General features: G+C 50.3%; 1 protein-coding gene across 7 annotated transcripts in view; it reads right to left on the reverse strand.

Moving 5' to 3' along the window:
• TACC2 (transforming acidic coiled-coil containing protein 2) overlaps positions 1-22,385 on the reverse strand; it is a 221,079-nt gene that overhangs the window by 85,964 nt on the left and 112,730 nt on the right. For all 7 annotated transcript variants that reach the window (XM_037803966.1, XM_037803961.1, XM_037803964.1 and 4 more), the window contains exon 7: positions 19,303-19,437. In XM_037803966.1, coding sequence (XP_037659894.1) covers positions 19,303-19,437 — 135 coding nt within the window. The remainder of the gene's footprint in view (positions 1-19,302; positions 19,438-22,385) is intronic.

Below are 22,385 nucleotides of genomic sequence, written 5' to 3' on the forward strand. Positions count from 1 at the left end.
AGGCCTCGTGCAACATTTGTGGCATTAAAAAAAAAAAATCCTCAAACACCACGGCCCTCCATTGTAAGATGATGCTTTCTGGAGCTACAGGGAAGAAGACAAATGATCAGTGCACACCTGCTCCTAAGCATGGTTCGCTGCTGAAGAAGCACTGGAGCCTGGAAAGCCACGAGGCTCAGCCCCGCATTACATCACCACACTGAGCCAGCTCCTCACTGAGCCCAGGCAGACGCGGGACCAGTGAGCAAGCCCCGAATGGCCCCCATGCCCACTACAACACACAGACCAATCCCTGCTGTCTCTTTTTTATCTACACATCCAGGCTCTTATGAAGCTACCGCTTTACCAGCCCTACTCCCCACTCCCGAGAAAACACTCTTCTTAGAAACACATGCTTCTCTTTGGAAAAGGAGAGCAGACCAGGCTGGGACTTGGAGGCCCACTTTGGATACAAGCCTGATTTGCTGAAATATGACCCAGCAGCCAGACCTATTCAATAAGCCACATCCATCCCCCAAACATGCCCGGGGAGGTAATGGAGACGACCATAGCACAAATGGCAATGCTAATAAACAGTCGTTGGAATAAAGGCCACTTCTGAGAACATTAGCTCTGTGGTTTACAGAAAACATCGGGTTCCTGGATCGATGCACAGTCAAGTGCTGCCTCTACAAATGACAGAAAAACTGAACGGCTGGCTTTACTAAGAATAGCAAAGGGCCTTGTGTTCACCAGCGAGGGGTATACGGGTGCTTAGGCAAACCCGGCTGACTGTATCTCAGAGACGCTCCAAGCCATTTGCCCAGCCATGTGAGCCGCTGCCTGGGAACTGGTCCGTCTCCACGGCCACCGAGCTGCCACACTCATGGGCTCTTCCCAGGAGAGCGTTAACCATGACCGGCTGTTCCCCTGCAGGAAACACCACTATGTCGGAGGCTGATGGCATGTACCCCGCTGCTGAAAAACGGAAACAGAATTCCGGGAGGTCATTTCTCCCCACTGGGCAGTATCCTGGGACTGCCAGATGCTCATTCCAGAGGGGGCACGAAATGCTAGACAAAGCACCCACCAGGTCAAGCCATGCAGAGCACCCCAGGCCAGTCCTGACTCCAGGGAAGAGATACTAACAAAGCCGGCAGCCTCTCCTGAGGGCCCCGGCCGGCCGGGTGGAGCACTTACATTGCCTCGGAAGCCTCCTGGTTCGGGTCGCTGGCTGGGGCTGTCTGCAGGGACTGCGACCCTCCCATCCTCGCTGCGCCTCGGCGTGCAGGCTAGCAGCGAGCAGGGCCAGCGTCCTGGCGCGATCCTCCAGCCGCGAGCCCGGGGCGGGCCGGCCGGCGGCCGGGCTGCTGCACTGCAGATGGCAGCAGCTGCTGGCATCCGTGGCGGCGGCGGGGAGCTGCAGCTCGGGCCGAGCCGGAGCCCGGGGAGCGTGCGCCGCGGAGGGGTGCGCGCGAGTGTGGCTGGCGCGCGCCTAAGTGTATGCGAGAGTGTGGTCCGCGCGCTCGGCTCTGCCCGGGGCGCGCGAGTGTGAGCGTGAGCGCCGGTGTGGTCCGGATGCGTGTTCTCCTCTTAAACCCTCCGGCGGCCCAGCTCCTGTGTGTGACACGATGATGTCATCATCGCCGATCTGCACCCGCGCCGGCTTCTTCACAAAGCTCCACGGCAGGCTCCGGAAACCCGGCGAAGACCCTCCCTCTGCACGCACGTCAACCTCCAGCCTCCCCCAGCCTCCCCGGGATCGACGGCATTGTGTGGCTTTGAGATGCAAATACACTGTGGGCCGGAGAGCCTGGGGCCCCAAGAGGGCGGGCGGGAGGGGGGTGGTCTTGGGCCGGGTTGACCACAGAGACAGTGGGGTTCTCCTCGGGCTGGCTCATCCTTCCAGGAAGCAGGAAATGGACTCTCCCGCCCTGGGGCGAGGGGGCTGGCTGGAGAAGCAGGTAAACAGGCTTGAGTGGGAGGACAGAAGCGGAAGAGGCCTGCAGTTTCCTGCTGCTCGATTCTGCCTCCTTCAGGCCAGGTGCTGGCCCTGGCACCTGCTGAGGTCTGCACCAGGGACAGCCACCTGGCCTGCCTCCCTGCTCACAACCAGCCCAGGCCTGGCCTCCAAGGACACCTCTGCACAGTCTGTGAGGGCTTGGTGCAAGCTGGGAAGAGGCACAGGGTGTGCTACTGGGGCTGCAACACTGTCTTTGGCCACCAAGTGGGTTCTCCACACTAGAGAAGCACACCCTGAACCGAGGCTGGGCAAACTAAGAGGCTTGAGTCCGGTCCCTGGTGGGACAGGAGAGCATATGCTGTGACACCCTGGTTTGGTGCCCCCAGCACACACCCCCACTCCCCTGCTCCATCCATGCACAACTGTCAGTGGCAACAGGGCCAAGCCCCTACCCCTTGGCTTCCTGCTGGACCAGAAATGCTTAAGGCTTGGGTTTCTGGGCCTTCTCACCAAAGGCTAGTGCAGAAAGATTTCCATCTCCTTATAGGTTCAGGAGGTTTAAGGTGGCACACCTGGGAACCTGGCCATCCTCTCCCGCCCTACATCCAAAGGAACTGCATTCTGAGCCCTAAACAACAGACTCACAACTGTGTTAAAATGGAGCCTCTGATGTGGCCAAAAGAAAAAAAAAAAAAAATTAAATAAAAATAAAATTGCTCAAAATACCCAGAAATTTCCTCCACTACAGTGAATGTTTTCTAAAAACATGGCCAAGGACGTTTGGATGGGCACTTTGGGGGTTGCCCCTCATGACATCAGAATAGTTCTAGAGCTTAACAGTGGGCTGACTTTCCTGTGTTCATATTTAATATCAGTGTCAAACAAAAAGCAGAAAATCAAAATTGTTTCCCATGACTCAACAACATGTAATTTCCAGGAAACACTGAGAAGATTTACTTTTGCATTTATATGGAAGTAGCTAATGATCACGTCAATCTCACAGGGAAGGTATCTGTCAGGAGGGGTGGTGTGATGGAAAAGCATCACACTGGGAAGCTGTCACTCACAGTCAGCCCTAGTGTCATTAGGTGGCAGTGATCCTGCAACCTATTCATCCCATTGCCACTCTTAGCATCCTCAGGGTTGGTTTCTTCATCAAGAAAAAGACCTCTTGGCCGCTGTATACAGTTGGGTGGTCTATTAAGGGTTGAATTGCTTAAGTCCTAACCCCTAGTAGCTCAGAATGTGACCACATTTGGAAACAGGGTGTTTGCAGATGTAATCAAGTTAAGAGAGGCTGCACTTAATGAGTGGCGTCCTGATAAGAAGAAAGAAAGGAAGAAGAGACAAACGCACAGGGAAAAGACAGCCCATGCAGCCGCTGCAGCCCAGGAGCGCCTGGGGCAGCCAGAAGCTGGAGGCAGCAAGGCAGGGTCCTCCCGGGGCTTTGTCCCCGATGTTTTGCGGGGAGCATGGCCCTGCCGACCCCTTGATTTTGGACTTCCAGCCTCCAGAACTGAGAAAATAAATTTTTGTTGTTTAAAGACACCCAGTTTGTTGTTAATTTGTTACGGCAGGCAATCCTAGGAAACCCATACAGGGCCAAAGAGCTTTACCAGGCAGAGCTGGAAAATTCTTAGTGCTAACCTAGACTGTGAATTTATTTTGGGAAAGTGAACCCTTCTCCGGGCACCTGAGGCATGGCCTTCAGCCAGGCTTGGAACTAGGAAAACACATGGAAAAAAAGAGGAACCACAATTAAAACCCATCTGCTACCTTTTTCTTTTCTGTTTTTTTGTTTTTTGTTTTTTTTTTTGGCATGACATAAAAAGCACAGAACCATCCAAAGTGTCTTTACCCTTAGCAAGTAAGGTTTTTGCTGCAATAACAAGAGAGGCCTATGAAATAAAACAAGCCCTCAAATCTCCCTTGCTAGCTGTGTGGCCTTGAGTCAACTGCTAAGTATAATGAGCCTCAGTTTCCTCAACTGCCAAAGGGAGAAAGCATCACCTTTGTAAGGGTATTAGGGAGATACAAGGATATAACATCCCAAAAAAAAGCCTGGCTTAGTTTCTCTTTTGGGGAAAACGTGGGTGGAGGAAATAGATACTCACCAAGGGACTTTTTTTGTTTTTTTGTTCGGGCTCTGTAAAACCAGCCAGTTGGCCATTTCTTCTCCACCTCCAAAAACTTCAGGAAACTTTGTTGTGTTCCCCAAAGCTGGATTCCACAGGACCAAGAGGCAGACCATAGAACCCAGTAATGCTCCAAGTTAGAGAAGTCCTTGGGGATCCCTGCCTTTCCCGGGGACCCTCACACTTAGGAAACACTAAGGAAGTGAGTTATTAGAGAAATAACAACGTATAGAAAAGGCAAGTCCTATGTGAAGTATTTTCTCAATGAATTGTTCTTTTTTATATAATAAATTTTGTTGTATTAAAAAAAGGGGGCCCAGAAACCTAATACATGCTCAAAGGCTGCTAATTTTCTTTCCTTCTTTATGGGCCACTTTCTCCCTTAAGTGAAGTACCATAAGAGGGCATTAAAGTGAAGTGTTTTTACTTAGAATTCCAACAACCAGAAAATAGATAAGACATAGTGACCCTTCACTTACTGGGACAATACTGTCTCACTGATGTAAACAAACAAACGAACAGCAATAAACATCGCCAAGAACCAGAGGAGAAACAAAAATAATGTGAGGGTCATCGAAGTCAATACAACCAAAATCCATGTTTCCTAAGTCTGTGATTTACTTCTAGAAGAACTCCTCAGACCCTCCTTTAAGGCCTTTCGATGCATACTTTGCACACTTGGTTATCTAGCAATTCAGCCTACAGAAAAGGTAAAGCTGGAACTAATGGGAAAGGGAAATGATTAGAGAGAAAAAGGCTATTTAAGGCAAATACATTGACAGTAACAGGAAGCCACAGCTAACGAAAAGAGAATAGACAGTAAAATTAAAGTGCAGCCAAGGAAACCTAAAACAACAGCCGCCCAGGACCATTTAACACAGTGTAAGTGTCCCAGAACCCCAGGTTATGATAAACCCCGGTAAGTGCTCTTAACACTGAGACCACCCCCCCCACCTCCTCCTGCCCGTTTTACTGCCTTTCCCACCTGAAATCATTCAGCAAAGACTAAATCACATCAGCATCCTGTGGCTAAGAAAGCACGAATATTTGCACAATAACATTTTTAACAATTTCCATCTAAAATTAATAAAATGTCAGCAGTTGGTTTTCTAGTCATTCATTCCCTCATTTATTCAAGCAGGTGTTGAGCACCCAGTCTGGGCTGGAGCTAAGGGTACAGGCCCACAGTCCCAGCCCCCATGGAGCCCAGCTAACACCAATGTAGACATCATTTCTAAAATAATTAGCAATTCAACATATATTAATGCACCTAGGGTGCCTAGTCACTACCTGCAGAATAAGAAGTCTTGATTCTCCAGTTATTGGCACATGCCAAAAAAATCAGCAAACTTGACAAATCCCTGTAACTGAGCTGATGGTCTATGTGGTGTAGACTGACATCCCACAGAGGGACAAGGGACTGGGGTGCCATCCAGAAAGGTGAGTAATTTGAAGCACCTCTCATCCTCTACCACCAAACCCCTCCCCCAAACAAAAAAAAACCCACAAACTTGAGCAGTTTTATCTTTGACTTGGGCTTCAGGAAAAAGTCTCCAGTTGCCAAAGCAACAAACCTCTCCAACCACTATCAGTGACCCCTGAACTGCTAATTAGCCCAAGCACACAAGCCCAAGGAAAGTAGGACGGATCACAGAAAAATCCATTTGGAGAGAACTAAGAATGTAAATACAGTTGGAGAACAGGAGGACTCGGGCATAGTCCTGTCTCTTCAAGTCACTGGCCTCCTCCGCTGTCCAGTACACCACCCTTGGGGAGCGTGGGAAAGCTGGAAAACACCACGTGGACCTTCTCTTTAGGGAGCCAACCTTTAGACAAGCCCCAAGGCTCTGACTGCTATTGCTGCCTGCTTGCAACTGCCCCACACGTCACTGCAACTCAGTGCCCTGCTCCTTCTGAACATGCCCACACTCACTGCCTCTGGAAAATTCTAAGGACAGGAAACCATTCCACATCAGGTCACCTCACATGTGGTCTGAGAGCAGCGCCACATGTAAATGTGAAGACTGTTCTGCCATCACAAGACCAGCAAAGCAGACGAGTAGTAGTGACAGCACCAGGTTTGGGCTGAGAATTGCACGTTGCTGTCACGTGCTCAGCCACAGGTTTTACAGATCTGGGATCCTCTTTCTTGGGGTTTTGGAAGCACTGCTTTCATGTCACTCAGCTTTGCTCCAAAAGCTCCTAAGTAATCCACTGCCTTCAGGAAGAAGTCCCAATTCTACATCCCAGCCCAATCCTATCATCCCCTCCATCCTGCATTCAAGCATGGAGGTCTGTCCATACCCCACCCACCAAATCTGGCCATTCTCAGCTGCCAGCATATTGATGCACTGGTGCTTTCTCACTTTCCTGGACTCACAATGTCCATGTCGGTGTCTCCCTTTTCCAGCCCGCATTGTGCCCTACATACAGTCAGGGTCCCATAACCCACCGTATGAAGCCATAAAAGGACATGAAGAAAGATCCAGCCAAAGTCTGCAATCTCATGATGAATAAAGAAAAGGTAGAAGATGGTTGGGAGCCTTCATTTCCAGGGCCATGGTTAGTCTGCTCCTCTCCTGTGCTCTCAGGTTATATTTCACATGTTCACCCACGAGAGTCTGGGTGGTTTTACCGGGCTCACACATAAGCACAGGTAAAAAACGTCTTCTCCAGCAGTTTCTCTTGCTGTCTCCTTGAAAAGGGCTGCCCACATCCAGAAAACTGATCTACTGTATGTCTTCCCCGCCACCTTCACCATATTTAAACAAGACCTCTCCATGTTCCTTTTAAGGCTACTTACTCTTCAAGAGAAGCAATCCTTTCCATTCAGTTATGCTACAAACTGAGGGTTGAGAATTTTACTGCTAGACCCAGACAGGTAACCCAAAATGTGTTAGAGAGAGGTCAGTAGAGAGAGGTAAGACTCACTTTTATTCTAAAATTAAGAATTTGGGATGCACTTTTATACTTTTGATTCCTATGGGAAAGAAGGAAGGAAGGAAGGGAAGGAGGGAGGGAGAGAGGGAAGGAAGGAAGGAAGTTAGGGAGGGAAGAAAGGAAGGTTGGTTGACCTTGAAAACCCCGGAGCTAGGCAGGAGTTAAGATGGTGTAGAAAAGTCTCATTACATATGAAAAAGAATCAGTAACACAGATACCACTTCCAAGAAGACTAAGCAAAATCCTTAAGAATCCTTCTTTCTTGACAAATTAATTCAAAACTTTTGAGATGGAAATGTAGGAAACACTCTTGAGATAACTTTTTAGAAAAGATATTCTGTCTAATTCCTAAAAGGACTTAAGCTTGCAATTCAAAGGAACAAAAAGAAAGAATCAAGGGAGCTGGGATAAAGATAGAAAAGGTGGGTCAAAGCCAGAGAGAGTAAGGTCAGCCCGGGAATACTTACCTAAACCTTTGCTGGAGTAGGCTACAAGTCTAGCTCTAAGCTTCCCAGCAGTCAAAGCAAAAAGGGAAATAACCATGATCATTTACATGACTCATAAAATCCAAGAGATTAAAAAAAAAAAGATTATTCCAGGGACTACTAAACCTATTAAGAGCAACGGAGAACCCCAGTTATTAATAAAATCAGGAAACTATAAGAAATATATATATTTCTATGTCCCCCATCTGGTAGAGAAGGCCCTCACCATCCATGTTTCCACAGCAACAAGGGGACAAAAAAGGAGCACAGGTTACCCTTGAAGATGCTCGTCAACAAAGCAACCACATACAGATTCAGTTCTCCTCGAACATTCCTGGCTTCAGCCATCTCTGCCAGAGTGAGACTCTGACTGTCAGGACAAATACACAATGCCATTGAAAGCAAAGAGAAACTGCAAAGCTGACAGGAGATCTGGGGTGTTGTAGAGTCCATGAAAGTGATCCTGGCAAACCGCTCAAAACACACCCCTAAGCCACTGACAAATGGCAAACTGGCAGTTAGACCAGTGGACAAGTGAAGACAAGAAACCCAGCAAAGGTGAGGAAAGAAGGTGGGTTTCAAAGAGGGTTCAGGAAGATCAGAGAACTGCAAGGAGCCCTGCAGAAAACCCATGAAGTACCCATTATTTATGGAAGAGTGTCTCTGTGATTGAGCCGCAAGAGCCAAATGCGAAGGGAAGAACATGCAATCCTGAAATTTTGGCAGAAAAATATGTCCAGAATTCTTTGTTCATATAAGCATTAGCATATGGTTATCATTAAGGCCACATTTTGCTAAACATAAAATAATCTCGTAATTTTTCATCTCTTTTATTTCAGGCTAAAATCTCTCAATTAAGCCTTTTCCCCGCTATTAACCATAAAATTTTGATTCATTAAGTGGAGTCATTTTAAGTGATCCTTTTCCAGTAACAATTTTCTTCAGATAACCCAGACTGCCCAGACTTTTATGAATTAGGTTTAAATCTGTAGGCAAAACCAACAGGGTGGCTCCAGGGAGCTACTTGCCTAAATAAAACCCCAACCCCAGTGCTGCTCTGACTTAGAAATAAAGTCAAGTTTCATGCAAACCTGGGAAGAGAGAGCCAATTGACTCTGCCAGGGAATTGCTTCTGTCTGGGGCAAAAACACAACCCATGTTACCCGTCTCACTTCTCGGGGAACTATTTCTGGGAAGAACAGTCTGTAAGCACTCTAAAAATGTTTGGGTTCTTGTTAAAAGAGCTGTTATATTATATATGGTTTGAATTGTCAACGTGTCAATCCACTGAGTTCTTGTAGAGTTTCCATTCGCTGGTTTTAGAGGCTATTTTGAACCAGGAATGAAAGGCATTTTAAGGAATACATTCTGGTGTAAACAGAGATGGGATCTCCTAGCTGGCAACATCGACAAGCCAGACTTGAGAAGAAGGTTGAGAACCACGGAACCTCCTTGTGGAGCGAGAGGGTTTCCCCTCATTGTCCCCCAAAAGGCCTTTCAGAGGAGAAATGCCTCCAAGATGAAAAGGCAAAGGAGCACAAGTGGAAGCCCCCAGGCTCAGGGTCCCTCCCTCACCTGAAGCAGAGAGAGTGGGTACGTGTGGCTGTTCCCTGCCCTGGAGAGGCCGGCTTGATCACGGAGGCAGGCCAGCTTTGGGCCCCTCCGGAGCGAATGACTTCCACACCTGACAAGGAGAAGCTGACAGAGAACATGACATGGTGCTGCCCTATTTGTGAGTGGGGCAGACAAAGCCAGGCTCTGCAGCCCCAGAATTGCTGACTCAAGGCTCTGCAAGGGAACAGAAATCCGGAACTCTTGGGCCTGAAATAGCATCCCCTGGATCTATTGATAGCAAGCGTCTGTGGGCAGAGAGAGAGATAGAGTGTGTGTGTGCGTGCATGTGTGCACTACCAGGTCCCAAAAATACTTCTCTCTTTTCACAACCCCAGAGGCTCTGCCTGTGTAATTCCCACTGCACTCTGTGTAACCATCACTGGATGCAATTAGCTTAAAACTGCATCTGAGGATAAAGGATTATTTCTCCTAAATACCCAGATCTTTAGGAATTGATTTGTACATGTGAAGAAAATCCTTCTGTGACAACAGACTGACCCAATTACTGCCACTTCCTGCTGACTTTAGGGAAATATGCGACAGACAGTTAAACACAGATATATTACCGGGGTTTCCGAACAGCTTTTCACAGGCTGGTAACTTATCACAAGAAGGTTGGCACAAAATAAATGCATTGTGTGTTTCCCTTTTACTTTGCATCCTATAACCTAAGAATCCAGAAAGATATGATGGGGTTCATATTCCACGTGAGCATTTCTGCTGTGCAGGGATACACTGCCGGGAACTCATCCGTAATTGTCGATAGCAACACAATGGGCCATGCCCAAGCATCGTGCCAGCTTCTTTTTCCTAGCAGCTGCAAGTTTGTTTTAGGAAGGCTGACATCTCCTCTCCACAGGGGCCCTCTCTGACCCCTCCACGTTAGAGCAGGCTCCCCCAGCCCTCACCACGCCAAGTTTCTCCTTACAAAGCACACATCCCACTTGCAATTATCTGGATAAGGTCAGCCCCTGGAGGCTGAAGCCATGCCTGATGTGTGCCCCATGGAATCCCCAATGCTTAGCCCCACAACAGCTCCTGGGAGGTGTTCACTAAGTATATGGATATATGATGGGCCAATGCACATGAGACCTGCACTTCTAGACACACAGGAGAGCGGAAAAGGCAAAATGATTTCCAGCTGAGGCCAGGACTTAAAGAGACCCTGTTACGGTTTGCTAATGCTGCCATTTTGCAAAACAACAGCAATGGATTGGCTTTTATAAAGGGGGTTTATTTGGTTACAAAGTTACAGTCTTAAGGCCATAAAGTGTCCAAGGTAAGGCATCAGCAATAGGGTACCTTCACTGGACAAAGGCCAGTGCTCCCAGGTTGCACTTCAAAATGGTGTTCTCCAACATGTCTCTAGGCTTAGCTTCTTGGGGCAAACTCTGGGCTAGTATCTTCAAAGCATCAGCGAAAGTCTGCTTTCAACGGCCGTCTCCAAAATGTCCCTCTTGGCTGCAGCAGCAGCAGCACCTTCTGTGTCCTCTTACAGGACTCCAGTGATTTATTTAAGACCCACCCTGAAAGGGCAGGGTAACCCCTCCACGGAAATTATCCCATCAAATGTCTCGCCCACAGTTGACTGAGTCACATCTCCACGGAAATCCTCCTTTGATTGAGAATTCCAACCTAATCAACACTAATACGTCTGCCACAAGATTGCATCAAAAAACATGGCGTTTTGGGGGACATAATACATCCAAACTGGCACAGACCCATTAAAGGAGTCCCCAGGGCAAGGCTTGGCACTTTCTTCCAGAGCCACTGTTGGCTGTAAGGAGACCCCACATACCACGTGCAGTGCCCAGGGCCACACTCCCCAGCCTCCCTGAACTCCACGCTCTCCCCAGTTGCAGGCTTTATTTGGTTTTTGTGATTTTGAGGCGCAGTGCATAGGTTGCAAGGTTTAAAGGAGATAACATATAGGAAGCTGTCAACGCAGCCAGGCCAGGCATACAGCAAGAGCTCAACGCATGTTAGTTGCAGCTGCAGCTACTGCTGTGGCTGTTTTGCGATAAAGCAAGAAATCACTTCAGCCTGGGGAAGACTCCGCCTCCGTTTCCCGCTGATGGCATCTCTGGGGACTCCACTTCCAGAGGCCCACATTCGGGTGGAGGAGTTAGAAGCTGGCGGGAGTCCACTGAGATCACCCGTCCCTAAGGGGTGGGGCAAGCTCCTAACCAAGCTGGGCCTCAGTTTTCTCATCTATAAAATGGGGGCATTAAAAATATCTGTGGGGATTAAAAGAGATGAAGTAGATCTGAGGCATCTAAGTGCCTGGCAGGTAGAAAGTACTCAGTAAGGGTCAGCTGTCAGCATGAACACGAAGGAAGAAAGCTGCAGCCCCTGTGATGCTCCAGGGAGAATCTGAAATTCAATCCCAGCCAGGACCTACAGGGCTGCTCCTTCCCCTTCACCACCCTTTGCGGTTCCCACCTTGGGCCCTGCCAAGCACTGACCTCCTTTTCTCCTCCATGTCCCTGAGCCTTTGCTGGCTGTGCGGGAAAGGGAACCACTTGCCTTCCTGTGGCCAAGCCCCTTCTCCTCTTGGAAATGAAACGGGCAACACATAAGAGATATCACCAACTTAGCGAGTCACAACCAACATTTTTTTAAAAAAATAAGCTAGAACAGAATAGAAATAGTAAGGGAAGTTTTGTGCCGGGTATATGCACACACGTGTGCGTGTACGTGTGCACTGGCTGCAATGCCAAGTTCCCCCCACAGGTCAGAGTCAAAACTTCGAATAAAGCAGCTGTGGGCAGGCTGATGTCCTGTGCCCTGGAAGATCTCCCCGGTAGCTTTTGTTTCTTTGTTTGTTTTAATGTCCCAAGGTGAGAGGTGGGTTCTTTCACCCTTCTTTATGCAGCAATCAGGCTGCTTTTGTTCATTGGCTTTAAGCCCCATTTGACACCCCTCCCCCCAAAAAAAAGCCCAGGCAAGGATGCACAATGAGATGGGTATTTAGACAAAGAGAAGGGAGCAGGGACACTGAGATGGGGCACAAGGTGAGCATCTCCCTGCTGGGTGGAACCCCGGAGGACTCACACCCCTTGGCCTTGTGCCCCCAGGCTTGGGAAGAAATGCCGGTGCTGAGCCCGAGGTCCTGGGTGACTCGTCCCCATGAGGTCTTGCCCTGCATCACGGCCCAACCCAGAAGTAGCCATGCCTGCAGGTACTCCCTCAGAAAAAGGGTTCACATCTGCCAGGGTCACCACTGTATCCCCAGCACCCAGCTCCAGGCCTGCAGAGAGATGCTCAACAGAATTTTGTGAGTGAATGAAGGAATGAAAGAATGAATGAAAGCCAGGCAGGCAGGTATGGAGGCCTTTAACATCCACCTTCTTCATCCCACAGCCATGGCCCTAGTTCAGGTCCCCACCAGCCCCTGCCTGGACCTCGGTGACAAGCTCCACATGGCCCCTGACCTCTGCTCTCCTCTCCACCCTCCTCTTTTCCATCAGAGATCTCCCCATCGAAGTTTGGTTCTCACTCTCTGCAGCTTCAAAGGCAGAGATGAGCTTTCACTTCCTGGTCTCGGCTGATGCCCCCTCTGGCCATGGCCCCTGCAGTGCTGATGACACCTGCCACTCTGGCTCTCATCACCCCTAGCCCTCCAGGGTGGACCCCGGCCTGCTGCCTGTATCTTCGGCCATTCCACACCCCCAAGCCTTAGCATATGCAGTCCCCCTCCCTGGAGGACCGCCACCCCTTCTTTACTGGAAACAAACCCCTGTTCATGCTGCGGAACCCAATGGATGTGCCACGTCCCCCGGCCCTTCCCCACAGCCCAGGCAGGGCCAGGTGCTCTCTGCTCTCAGGTCTTTTGTTCTCAGCTCTGTTAGGTGAGTTCATAACGTTGTGTTACGCTGTTGTCTGCTTACAGGACAGCAGCCTCTGCCACCCCCCTCCTTTACCCCAGCACCTCCAACACCACTGGAAGGTAGAGAGAGTCGATGACTAAATGCCTCCTACTTGTCAAGCACTGAGCTACATTCTTCATATACCTCATTAACTCCTAACATTAACTCCCGAGAGATGGGTATCCCTAGCTTAGTTTTCAAGATGGGTAAGTTCAGGCTCAGAGGGGTCAAGAAACTTGTCCAAGGTCACTAGCTTGTACCAGCAGGCTCAGGGCAGGTGCTCTGGCCTCCTGCTCCTGCCCCTTCCCCTAGGGACACTCAGGGCGTGGCAGAGCAAGCACCAGGATGGAGCTGCTGGGAGGATGGATGGATGACGGATGGCTCAAAACAAAAAGGTGGAGACTTCCCAAAGGCCCTGAGAGCCTACATGATCCCCCGCAGAATCCAGATATTCATCATTTCCTGTCCTGACAGCCACAGGCCTGGGGCTTCACACATGCTCCCAAGGTATTACAGAGACCAGTTCACCAACCCATGCCAGCAACAACCCAGGAGGGAGTGGCCCTGACCCCGGCCTGTTGGGGAGAAGACCCTCTCCCACCCTGCCTGCCTCGGGCCAGCCTCCGTCCTGGCTCCTCCCTCATGGGAGCATCCATATGACCCCTCTTTGGGGGGCAGACCCTGGAACCAGGCCTGCTCTAGGCAACTTGCTTTCCCACACCTCCAGCTGGACTCGAGGGTGGGAAGGCAGGCACGTGGTTTGCAAGAAAAGTGGCCTCCTGAGGTGCAAAGATCTAAAGACCTACACCTCAGGTCTCCCCAGCCTCTGCCACCCCCCATTCAGAGCAGGAAGCGACCTCACTCTGGAACCTTCTGCCCACCCGGTGCTGTGTGGGGCACTTTCATCCACGCTCCTGCTGACTTCTCACATCCCACTGTGCCATCTGCTTCTCACCGAGTCCCACTTTGGGGTCAGATTCCTTTCCACAGCTGCTCTGGGGCGCTGGGATCCAGCCCAGATGGGGTCAAAAAGCTAAAGCCCTGCAGCTTCTCCCAGCTGTGCCCTGACGAGCAGGAGCTGGGCCGAGGAAGCCGCCACCCTGCGCCCTCTCCTTCCCCATCTTCCTCCTGGAGGAAGCAAACTGGAGAGCAGGGATTCCGCCCTGTCCCCGCCGGTCCTGCCCGCCTGGACCCCTTTTGGAGAGTGAAGTAGCAGCCTCTCTCTGCTCCTCGGGTAATGTCCAGCAAGGGGGCACTTCCCAGCCATGCCCACTAGGCAAGCAGCTGCCCAAACATTCACAATTCGTGCCCAGCTTGTATGGCCTCTGCTTATCTCGCCAGGATGGAGATACTGGGGAATGTACCAGTAACCAGCCTGCCCGTCCAACAGCTGGGTTTAAAAGCACAAGAATGACTAAAACTTGGCTCAGACAAACAAGGGGCCAAGCCTGATCAGACCCCTAGTCTTCTCAACACAGGGTCTCCACAGCCTCAGTAACCCCAACACCTTCTACTGGCAAAACAGGGGGGATGGTCCCAACTCCACAGAGGAAATAAACTGCTGAGCTCGTGAGGGGGCAGAGGAACTGGCTCTCAACACATGGATGTGCAGAATTTTTCAAGGGGTTCACTTTTCTGACTTGAGGGGTGGGGGCACCCCCCTAGGTAGGGCCAAGGAGAGGGTCTCTGCATCCTCTCTCTTGCCTGCAAAAAGCTCTGCAGTCCTGGAGAAGTGTTGTTGGAGCAATTCCAGGCAGGCTGCCCAATGGGGGCGGAGGGGAGCAGGATGGGGGGTGAGGAAAAGGGGGGTGGGAAGACGCCTCCCCACAAGCCCTGGTTAGCCAAGACTGCACTTCCTCCACCCACAGGCTGCAGCTCTCGGCAGCATCTCTCCAGGACTGATCTCTGGGCCACGGAACCAGCTTCCCCCTGCAAGAAGCTTGGGGGCTTTTCCTGTCTCATTTCTACCCAGTTCATCCAGGCTGCCCTTGACCAGGTTTCCAAGTTACCAGCTCATCAGGGACAGCTGTCACCATCAGAATGAGAGGTCAGCTCTCCACCAAGGACACTGTGTGCTCAGGCTCAAGCCTAACTTGGCCCATGGGCTAACACACCACAAGCCCCAGAGGGTCCAAAGAGCTGTGGTCAGCTGTAGCTGCCTTGGAGTGAAGGCCTTCATCTTCCGTTTCTGGAAATTCTTATGATCAGATTCCCTGCCTGGCTACAGCCTCTTATAGCTCAATCATTTGCTGCTTAAGCCTTTCCAACAAATTCTCCAGCAGATCAGGGGGCTCTGGTGGCCACTGAGGCCACCAGGGGCCATGCTGAAGGAAAAGGGAAGGCTGGTCCAAAGCTTGATCACTCCAGTGGACAGACTCCCTTCCAGGACAAGCTCTTTACTTCGGGCAGGGCTGGGAAGCAGAGAAACAAAGCTCTCTCGCCTCCCCACAGTCTCCCTTCTCTCATCTCAAAGTCACATCTGTTCTCCCCAAGGCTTGTGGCCTAATGATTATCAGTGTGCATGGGGGATGGGGGAAAGTGTGAAAACTCCTAGAGAAAAGCCATTTGCACTAGAAATGTAGGATTATGTCATCATTTGCACAGCAGCCATTAGGAGCAGGAGGCGGCGGCGGGAAGTCACCCAGCATGTTTGCAAAAACAGAACATCTGTCAATGCGGAAATAAGATGTGCCCTGGGCTTTCTTTGTCAGGACCCCAGGTCTCACTGCCTGGCTGCTCCCCTCCAAGCCCAAAGTGGGGAAGACAAAACCATGGGTGGATGGGGGGATGGGGCAGCCTTTGCATGGTCAAAACACAGAAAGTTAGAAGGGCTGCCAGCTCCAACAAGAAAAGCTTGGCCAGAAATGGGAACTGATGGCGCACGTGCCTCCAAATCATAAGAGACCGACACAGACCTCAGGCTCCCGCTCAGGCTTGGTGAATGATGACTTTCATTTCAGTGAAATGAAATTTTCATCTGTGCATTTTAAAAATTTGGTTTGAAATCCTCCAGGGACCCACCAGAGAGGGAAAGACAAGATTTATTTGGATCGTTGGATCCAAGCTAAGGCCCAAAGGCTAAAAGCAGCCTCAGACGACGTGGGGTTGGCAATACCACGTTGGCACAAGGGAGGGCGCACTTGAGATGATGGGACCACAGCTTCAGTCCGCCAGGGCCAGGGCCAGGGCACGGAGCTCTCGGTCCTGAAACACTCCTGACCTGTCAGGCAGCTTGAGAGATCCTTGGAACATGCAAATCTGATCATATCACTGTCCTGCTTCCAGGACTTCTGGACATTCTTAAAATAAAGTCCCAGAAGCCAATGGCCAAAGCTTGAACGCTTTGAGCAATGAAATAAAGAAGTATTGGATTATAAGCCAAAGTATAAAATAAATTCCATGAGTTCTTACTGATAGAAAGAAATGATTGAATAAACTAATAAATGGGGGAGAAGAGACAAAGCTCCCTGCAGAAGAATAAATTATGTAGATGCTTCATCCGCACTCCTTAGGTGTGTGCTGTGTGCAGTGATTTCTTTCCGAAGAATACAATGTGGAAGGAGGGGGGAGAGAATCTTGACAGTGGAGAAATCGGACACACAGCAGCCGGGCCAGGTAGTCAAGGTCAACATCAACAGTCATAAATCACAGTGATAGGAGGTGCCCCTGATATGTGATGAAAATGGCACTTTACTTCCGTGGTCCTCCTCTCTAAAAACCCATATCCCCAGTCGAATCTGAGAAAAATGTCTGACAAATCCCAGCTGAGGGACATTCTACAAATCCTTGACCATAACTGTCAAGGTCATCAAAAACAAGGAAAGTCTGAGAAAATGTCACAGCCAAGAGGAGCCTAAGAAGATGTGATGACTAAATGTAATGTGGCGTCCTGGATGGGATCCTGGAACAGGAAAAGGACATCAGGCAAAAACTAAGGGAATCTGAATAAAGCATGGCCTTTGGTTAATAAGAATGTATCAATATTGGTTCATTAACTGTAACATGTAAGATGCTACTGATAGGGGAAACTGGTTGCTGAGAATATGGGAACTCCCTACTACCTTCTCAATATTTCTGTAACTCTACAACTGTTCTAAAAAATAAAATAAAATCTATGAAAAATAATTTAAAAATTCTACCAAGGGAAAAAAAGGAAGTCCTAAATTCTTAACACGACCAACAAGAATGACACAGCCTGGGCCCTGCCTGCTGGCTGTGCTCCTCTCTCCCATCCCCCCCAGGCTTTGGCCACCCCTGGACTTGTTTGGTTTTGCTACCTTGCCATGCCTTCTCCTTCCTCAGGGTTTTTGCACACGCTCTTCCTTCTACTGAGAGTACCTATTCTCTCCCCAGCTTCTCCAGCACTGCTGCAGCTCACCTAGAGTTAAACCCACTCAGTCTTGAGCTCTCAGCTTAGAAGCCACTTCTGGAAGCCCCACAGCCAGCCAGACTAGGTGACACTCGGGTTCCATCCTACCCATCCCACTTCCCACTGCACTGCAATGCTTGCTCCGTGTCTGTCTTTTCCAGTGGACCGTAAGCTTCCTGAGGGCACGGTGGTGCCTGGTCTGTTGACTTCTGTGACCTCAGTGCCTGGCCCAGAGTCACACCAAGGTGGGGCTGCCAGATGCACAAATGAATGAAGCTCAGAAGCAAACCAGAGCCGGCTCCAGGAAACAAACACCTAAGGTGAGGTGGCCCAGATGCACCTGTGTATGAGGCCAGGTGACCTCAGGAAAGGAGGATCCTGAGCCAACAGCACCACCTGTATCTACCGGAGCCAGGATGCACAGGGCAGAGGGCAGAATTTTGTTTTGTTTTGTTTTTTGAGATTTCTTAAAAAATGTACTCTAGCCCACAGATAAACTTGATTATTTTTTTAAAATTGAGATAAAACTTATATACCATGAAACTCACCATTTTTAGGTGTACAGTTCCATGAATTTTGACACACTCACACAATCAAGATACAGACCAGTTCCATCACCTGCAAAAGACCCCTTGTGCCCCTTTGTAGTAACCTCCTCCCCCCACAGGATGTGTTCCATCCCTGTGCTCTTGTGTTTTCCAGGATTTCATATAAGTGGAACCACACAGAATGTAGCCTTTTGAGCCTGACTTTTTTCACTTAGCCTGACGTGTTTAAGATTCATCTATTTCGTTGCATGACTCAATAGTCTGTTAACTTCGTATCGCTGAGCAGTATTCCATAGGATAGACAGACCATTATTTGTTTCCACATTCACCAGTCGGTGGACATTTGGGTTGTTTCCCTTTCTGGGTGATCATGAATAAAGCTGCTATAGCACACAGGTTTTCAGGTGGACAGAAGTTCTCATTTTTCATGAGTAAACACAAAGGAACGGGATTATTGGGTCAGATGGTAAGTGTTCATTTAACTTTATGAGCAACTGAGGGGCAGACTAAGGAGAATAATTTTATTCTTTTTTTCAACATATTTTTATTGAGCACCTACTAGGTACAACATAATCCAAGAGTGTCTCTCTAACACCCATGAATGTTCCTGCTCCCAAACCTCTGCTCACGACATTCTCACCTCCAGAAAAGCTGGCCTCCCTGACATTTGCACCCTTACCCATGGCCAGGTTTGAGGTCAACAAAGTAAAGGATCAGAACCAAGAAGGGAGGGATGAGAGCTCCTGCTCAGATAACGTACTCTGCCTCCCTGGGACTCAGGACCAACAGAGCTGCAGGCAGATCCCAAGAAATAATTGCTGAGAAAGAGCTTAATGCTTTGTGCAGCGCCGTCCAGATATGAGGGACTTGGGCCCAGCAACATGCACCTCTTCATTTTACATCTTTCCAAACACGTCTTCTCATAGTGACCTCCTCTCCCCGATTCCGCTGTCACCTGTCGACACTGGTTTGGCAGCTGGTCATGGACTACTTTGGGCATCCCCTGTGCTCGTACCCTTTGCAGCAGCTTAACGTTCTGTGTGTCTCCCCAGCTAGGAAAAGAGCCCTGATGGCACGGAGCACATGCTGTCCCCTTCCTGGCACACCCTGGTGTGCAGAGCAACCACAACAAAATACTGCCCAAGAACGCTGTTTAGGGGACTTGAAGAATGGTTTACGAGACTGAACTAACTATCGGCAAACAAACAGGAGCTTCAAATACTTGCCCCTACAGTGTATCTCATTGTTTCATGAGGAGCTCGCTAGCAAGGGTGAATTTCACACCAGCTACAGCCCAAATGATCTCAGACTAGGCGTAGCAGGACCAAATCGAGGGAGCATTGGTGGCGCTGTCCTGGATGCAGCACTCCCCAGGGACAGCTGCTGCGGAGGGGACCTACCTGCTTAAGTCCTTGGTCAGATCCTGCCTGGAGGGCGTGGAAGCGTCTACTCCATCACCAGCTGGGGCAGAAGCCAAAGATGCCTGTTCCGAGGCCGGGGCAGTGAGCTCCCCCGGGGCAGCAGCTGGGCAGGTCCTGGGGACACAATGCGAGGATTACTCCAAATGGAACTGGGATCGTTGGTGGCACGTTCATCAGGCCCACCCCCCCACACACACGCCAGGTTATTTAAAGGCCCAGCCCTGCCTCCTCCCGCCCCCCTGGCGCCAGGGCCAGGCTCGGGAAGTACCGCCCCCGTCAGGTGGAACCTGGAGTTTCTTTAACGGAATTTTCTTGTTTGCGTTTTGTTTGCGGAGGGGGAACCTTTGCACAATAATTTCTATTAATTTTTTATAGGCAATAAAACTGTGAGTTGAGAACCGAAAAACAACTCTGCAAACTCCCGAGGATTTACCCAAAAAAACCAAGGTGGAGAAGAGTCAAGGTGAACAGGCTGATGGGTCATCAGAGGCCCTGCAGGTAACCAAATGCCCCTCTGTCTAGTGGATGAGGGCCCCCTGCTGGACAGACAGGGAACTGCTGGGACAGGGAAAACCCAGGACAGCGACCTGTGGACCGGACACAGGCTCACTTTGGAGCTCAACAGAGGTTCTGATTTTCTGCTATGGCAGAAATCAAGACTAGCAGCGCCACACACAGACTGAACCCTGTGAACAGTTCTCAGGGAGTGCACTTGCTCCCCGCGGGGGCCTGGCAGGGCTGAGGGTGTCATGGCTGGGCCGGATGACATGACTCAGCCTGAGCACCTGACATGCAGCCCGGGGTCCCAGCCAGGCTTTGAGTTCTCACAGCCCCTAGGGTGGAGGATTCATTTCTTCCCTCTGGGTTAAACAGCTGCAGGAAGCTCGCAGCCTGCACAAAACCAGGATGCTTGGGTTTCTGTTGCAATACCATTCTGCTCATTTCCATCCTCCCGGAGCCCGTCCACAAGGCTGGCGTCCTGGCCTGAGGACAGCTACCATGGGCACCTCTCCCCCAACCACCAGAAAGAGAATTCTCAGCCTTGCCCCAAATCCTAATGTGGCTCAGAAGGCCCCGCAGATCCTCCACCACCTCTTGCCCTCACCTGCTCTGCTCCAGCCACTCTGGCTTCTTTCACCTCCTACCCTGGCTGCCTCTGCCACCTCCTGGGCTTACACCCTCCTCACTCACAGGCCAGCTCTTCCTCATCCCAGCTCTTGGCCTGGGCATCAATGGCTACAATAACTGTAGCTCACCAGCATTGGGAGCCTGTTACTGTGTGCACAACCCTAGAGGCTGTGCCTGATACTGTGTGCTCAGTGCTCTGTGCCTGGTGCTGTGAGCTCAGTGCTTTGTGCCTGGTGCTGTGTGCACAACCCTAGGGGCTGTGCCTGGTGCTATGTGCTCAGTGCTCTGTTCCTGGTGCTGTGTGCTCAGTCTGTGTGCCCGGTGCTGGGTGCTCAGTGCTGTGTGCCTGGTGCTAGGTGCTCAGTGCTGTGTGCCTGGTGCTTGTGCTCAGTGCTCTGTGCCTTGCGCTGTGTACCCAGTGCTGTGTGCTCAGTGCTTTACATACATGGCTTTGGGTAATGCTCATGACAACCTCTGGAGCAGATTTTATTATCCCGTTTTGCAGAGAAGGAAACAGAGGCTCTGAGAGGTGGGGCCACTCACCCAAGATCCCATTGCCAGTTAGCAGAGCCAGGATGGGAACTCAGGCAGCACGACCCTCTGCCTCCACCATGTCCACCTCCTAAGGGACTCCCTTTGCACACACCCCCGTACCCCTCTGCTCCTTGACCCCATCAGAAGACTTGGCAAAGTTTATCTCCTGTCTGCATTATACTAGAAAGACTGGATTATAAGCTCCCTATGGGGAGGGTCTGAGTCTGTCATATTCACTGTTGTCCCAACATCTAGCCCATTAAAAGGGGCTAACAACAGCACCTCTCCACTCTCTCCTCCTCTGACAGCAGTGGGGGCAGAGGAAACTTATGAGTGGATAAGCTTCAACTCTTACTCCCCAAACCCCCTGGCAGCCCACCTCCCACCTGAGGGGCGGTGCCTGGAGCGCGTTCGCTAACCTGGACACGGAAAGACCAGGACAGCTCTCCGGGAATAGCTGGTCCAGGGTTTTCACACTTGTTCTTTGCAGGGAAATCTCATGCAAAACCCCAAAGCTGGAACCAGCACACGTGGAGCTATCTGTTTGGGGCCAGGGAGGGTCGCAGAGCCTCCACCCCCACCCCCCTTGGCCCAGTGGCCCCTTTCTGCTCCTGCAGACACATGTCCAACCCCCACCAGGCGGAGGGAGAGCTGCACGGTGTCCCCGCTGGCTAGGACCAAGTTGCGTGTCGGGAGCGGAACTGGAGCTAGAAGCCACAGTGCTGTCTCCCCCTGGGCCCCAAGGAAAGGGGGATTAAAACAGTGACCAGACCCTGGCAAACCCAGAGCAAAGCCAATCCACAAGCAAACAGAAATTACAATAAAGGCTTGGACAGACCCAGAAAAAAGCACAAAGTGGGTTTACAGATGGAGTGAAACTTCAGTTGTGCAAAATGTTGTTTGTAGCAACTTGGCTGGTGGCTGAAAAAATATATTTTTTAAAGGAGTAATTCAAAATGAAGAATGCAGACTACTGGGGGGCTGTTGAAGGTACTTAGGGGGCCATTTCAGCCCTTCAGAAACCTACATTTACTTGTATTCAAAAACAGTGAAAACTCAAACTAAACCGAGAAAATTTCACTTTCTCAAGAAATCACAGTTGGTCTTGTGCCTTCTGCTCATGCAAACTCCACGAAGATTTTATTTAAGTTAATGCAAATAGAGGAAACGGAGGCTATTGTTTGTGGTCCTGTTCATTTAAGGGTACTCTCCATCCAAATGCGAGAAAAGATTTCTGCCTGAAACTACTGGCAGAGGGGAGGTGAGACACACTGGATCTGGGGCCCCTACACTGCTCAGAGCGAAGAAAGGGGGCGAAGGGGGTGCTGAGCATGCTCCGCCCAGCCCTCGGGGTCTGATGAGAATGAGCCCCAATACCCACAAGTCCCTTCATCACCCCA

This window comes from Choloepus didactylus, chromosome 15 (genome assembly GCF_015220235.1).
Source record: "Choloepus didactylus isolate mChoDid1 chromosome 15, mChoDid1.pri, whole genome shotgun sequence".
NCBI classification, from domain to species: domain Eukaryota; kingdom Metazoa; phylum Chordata; class Mammalia; order Pilosa; family Megalonychidae; genus Choloepus; species Choloepus didactylus.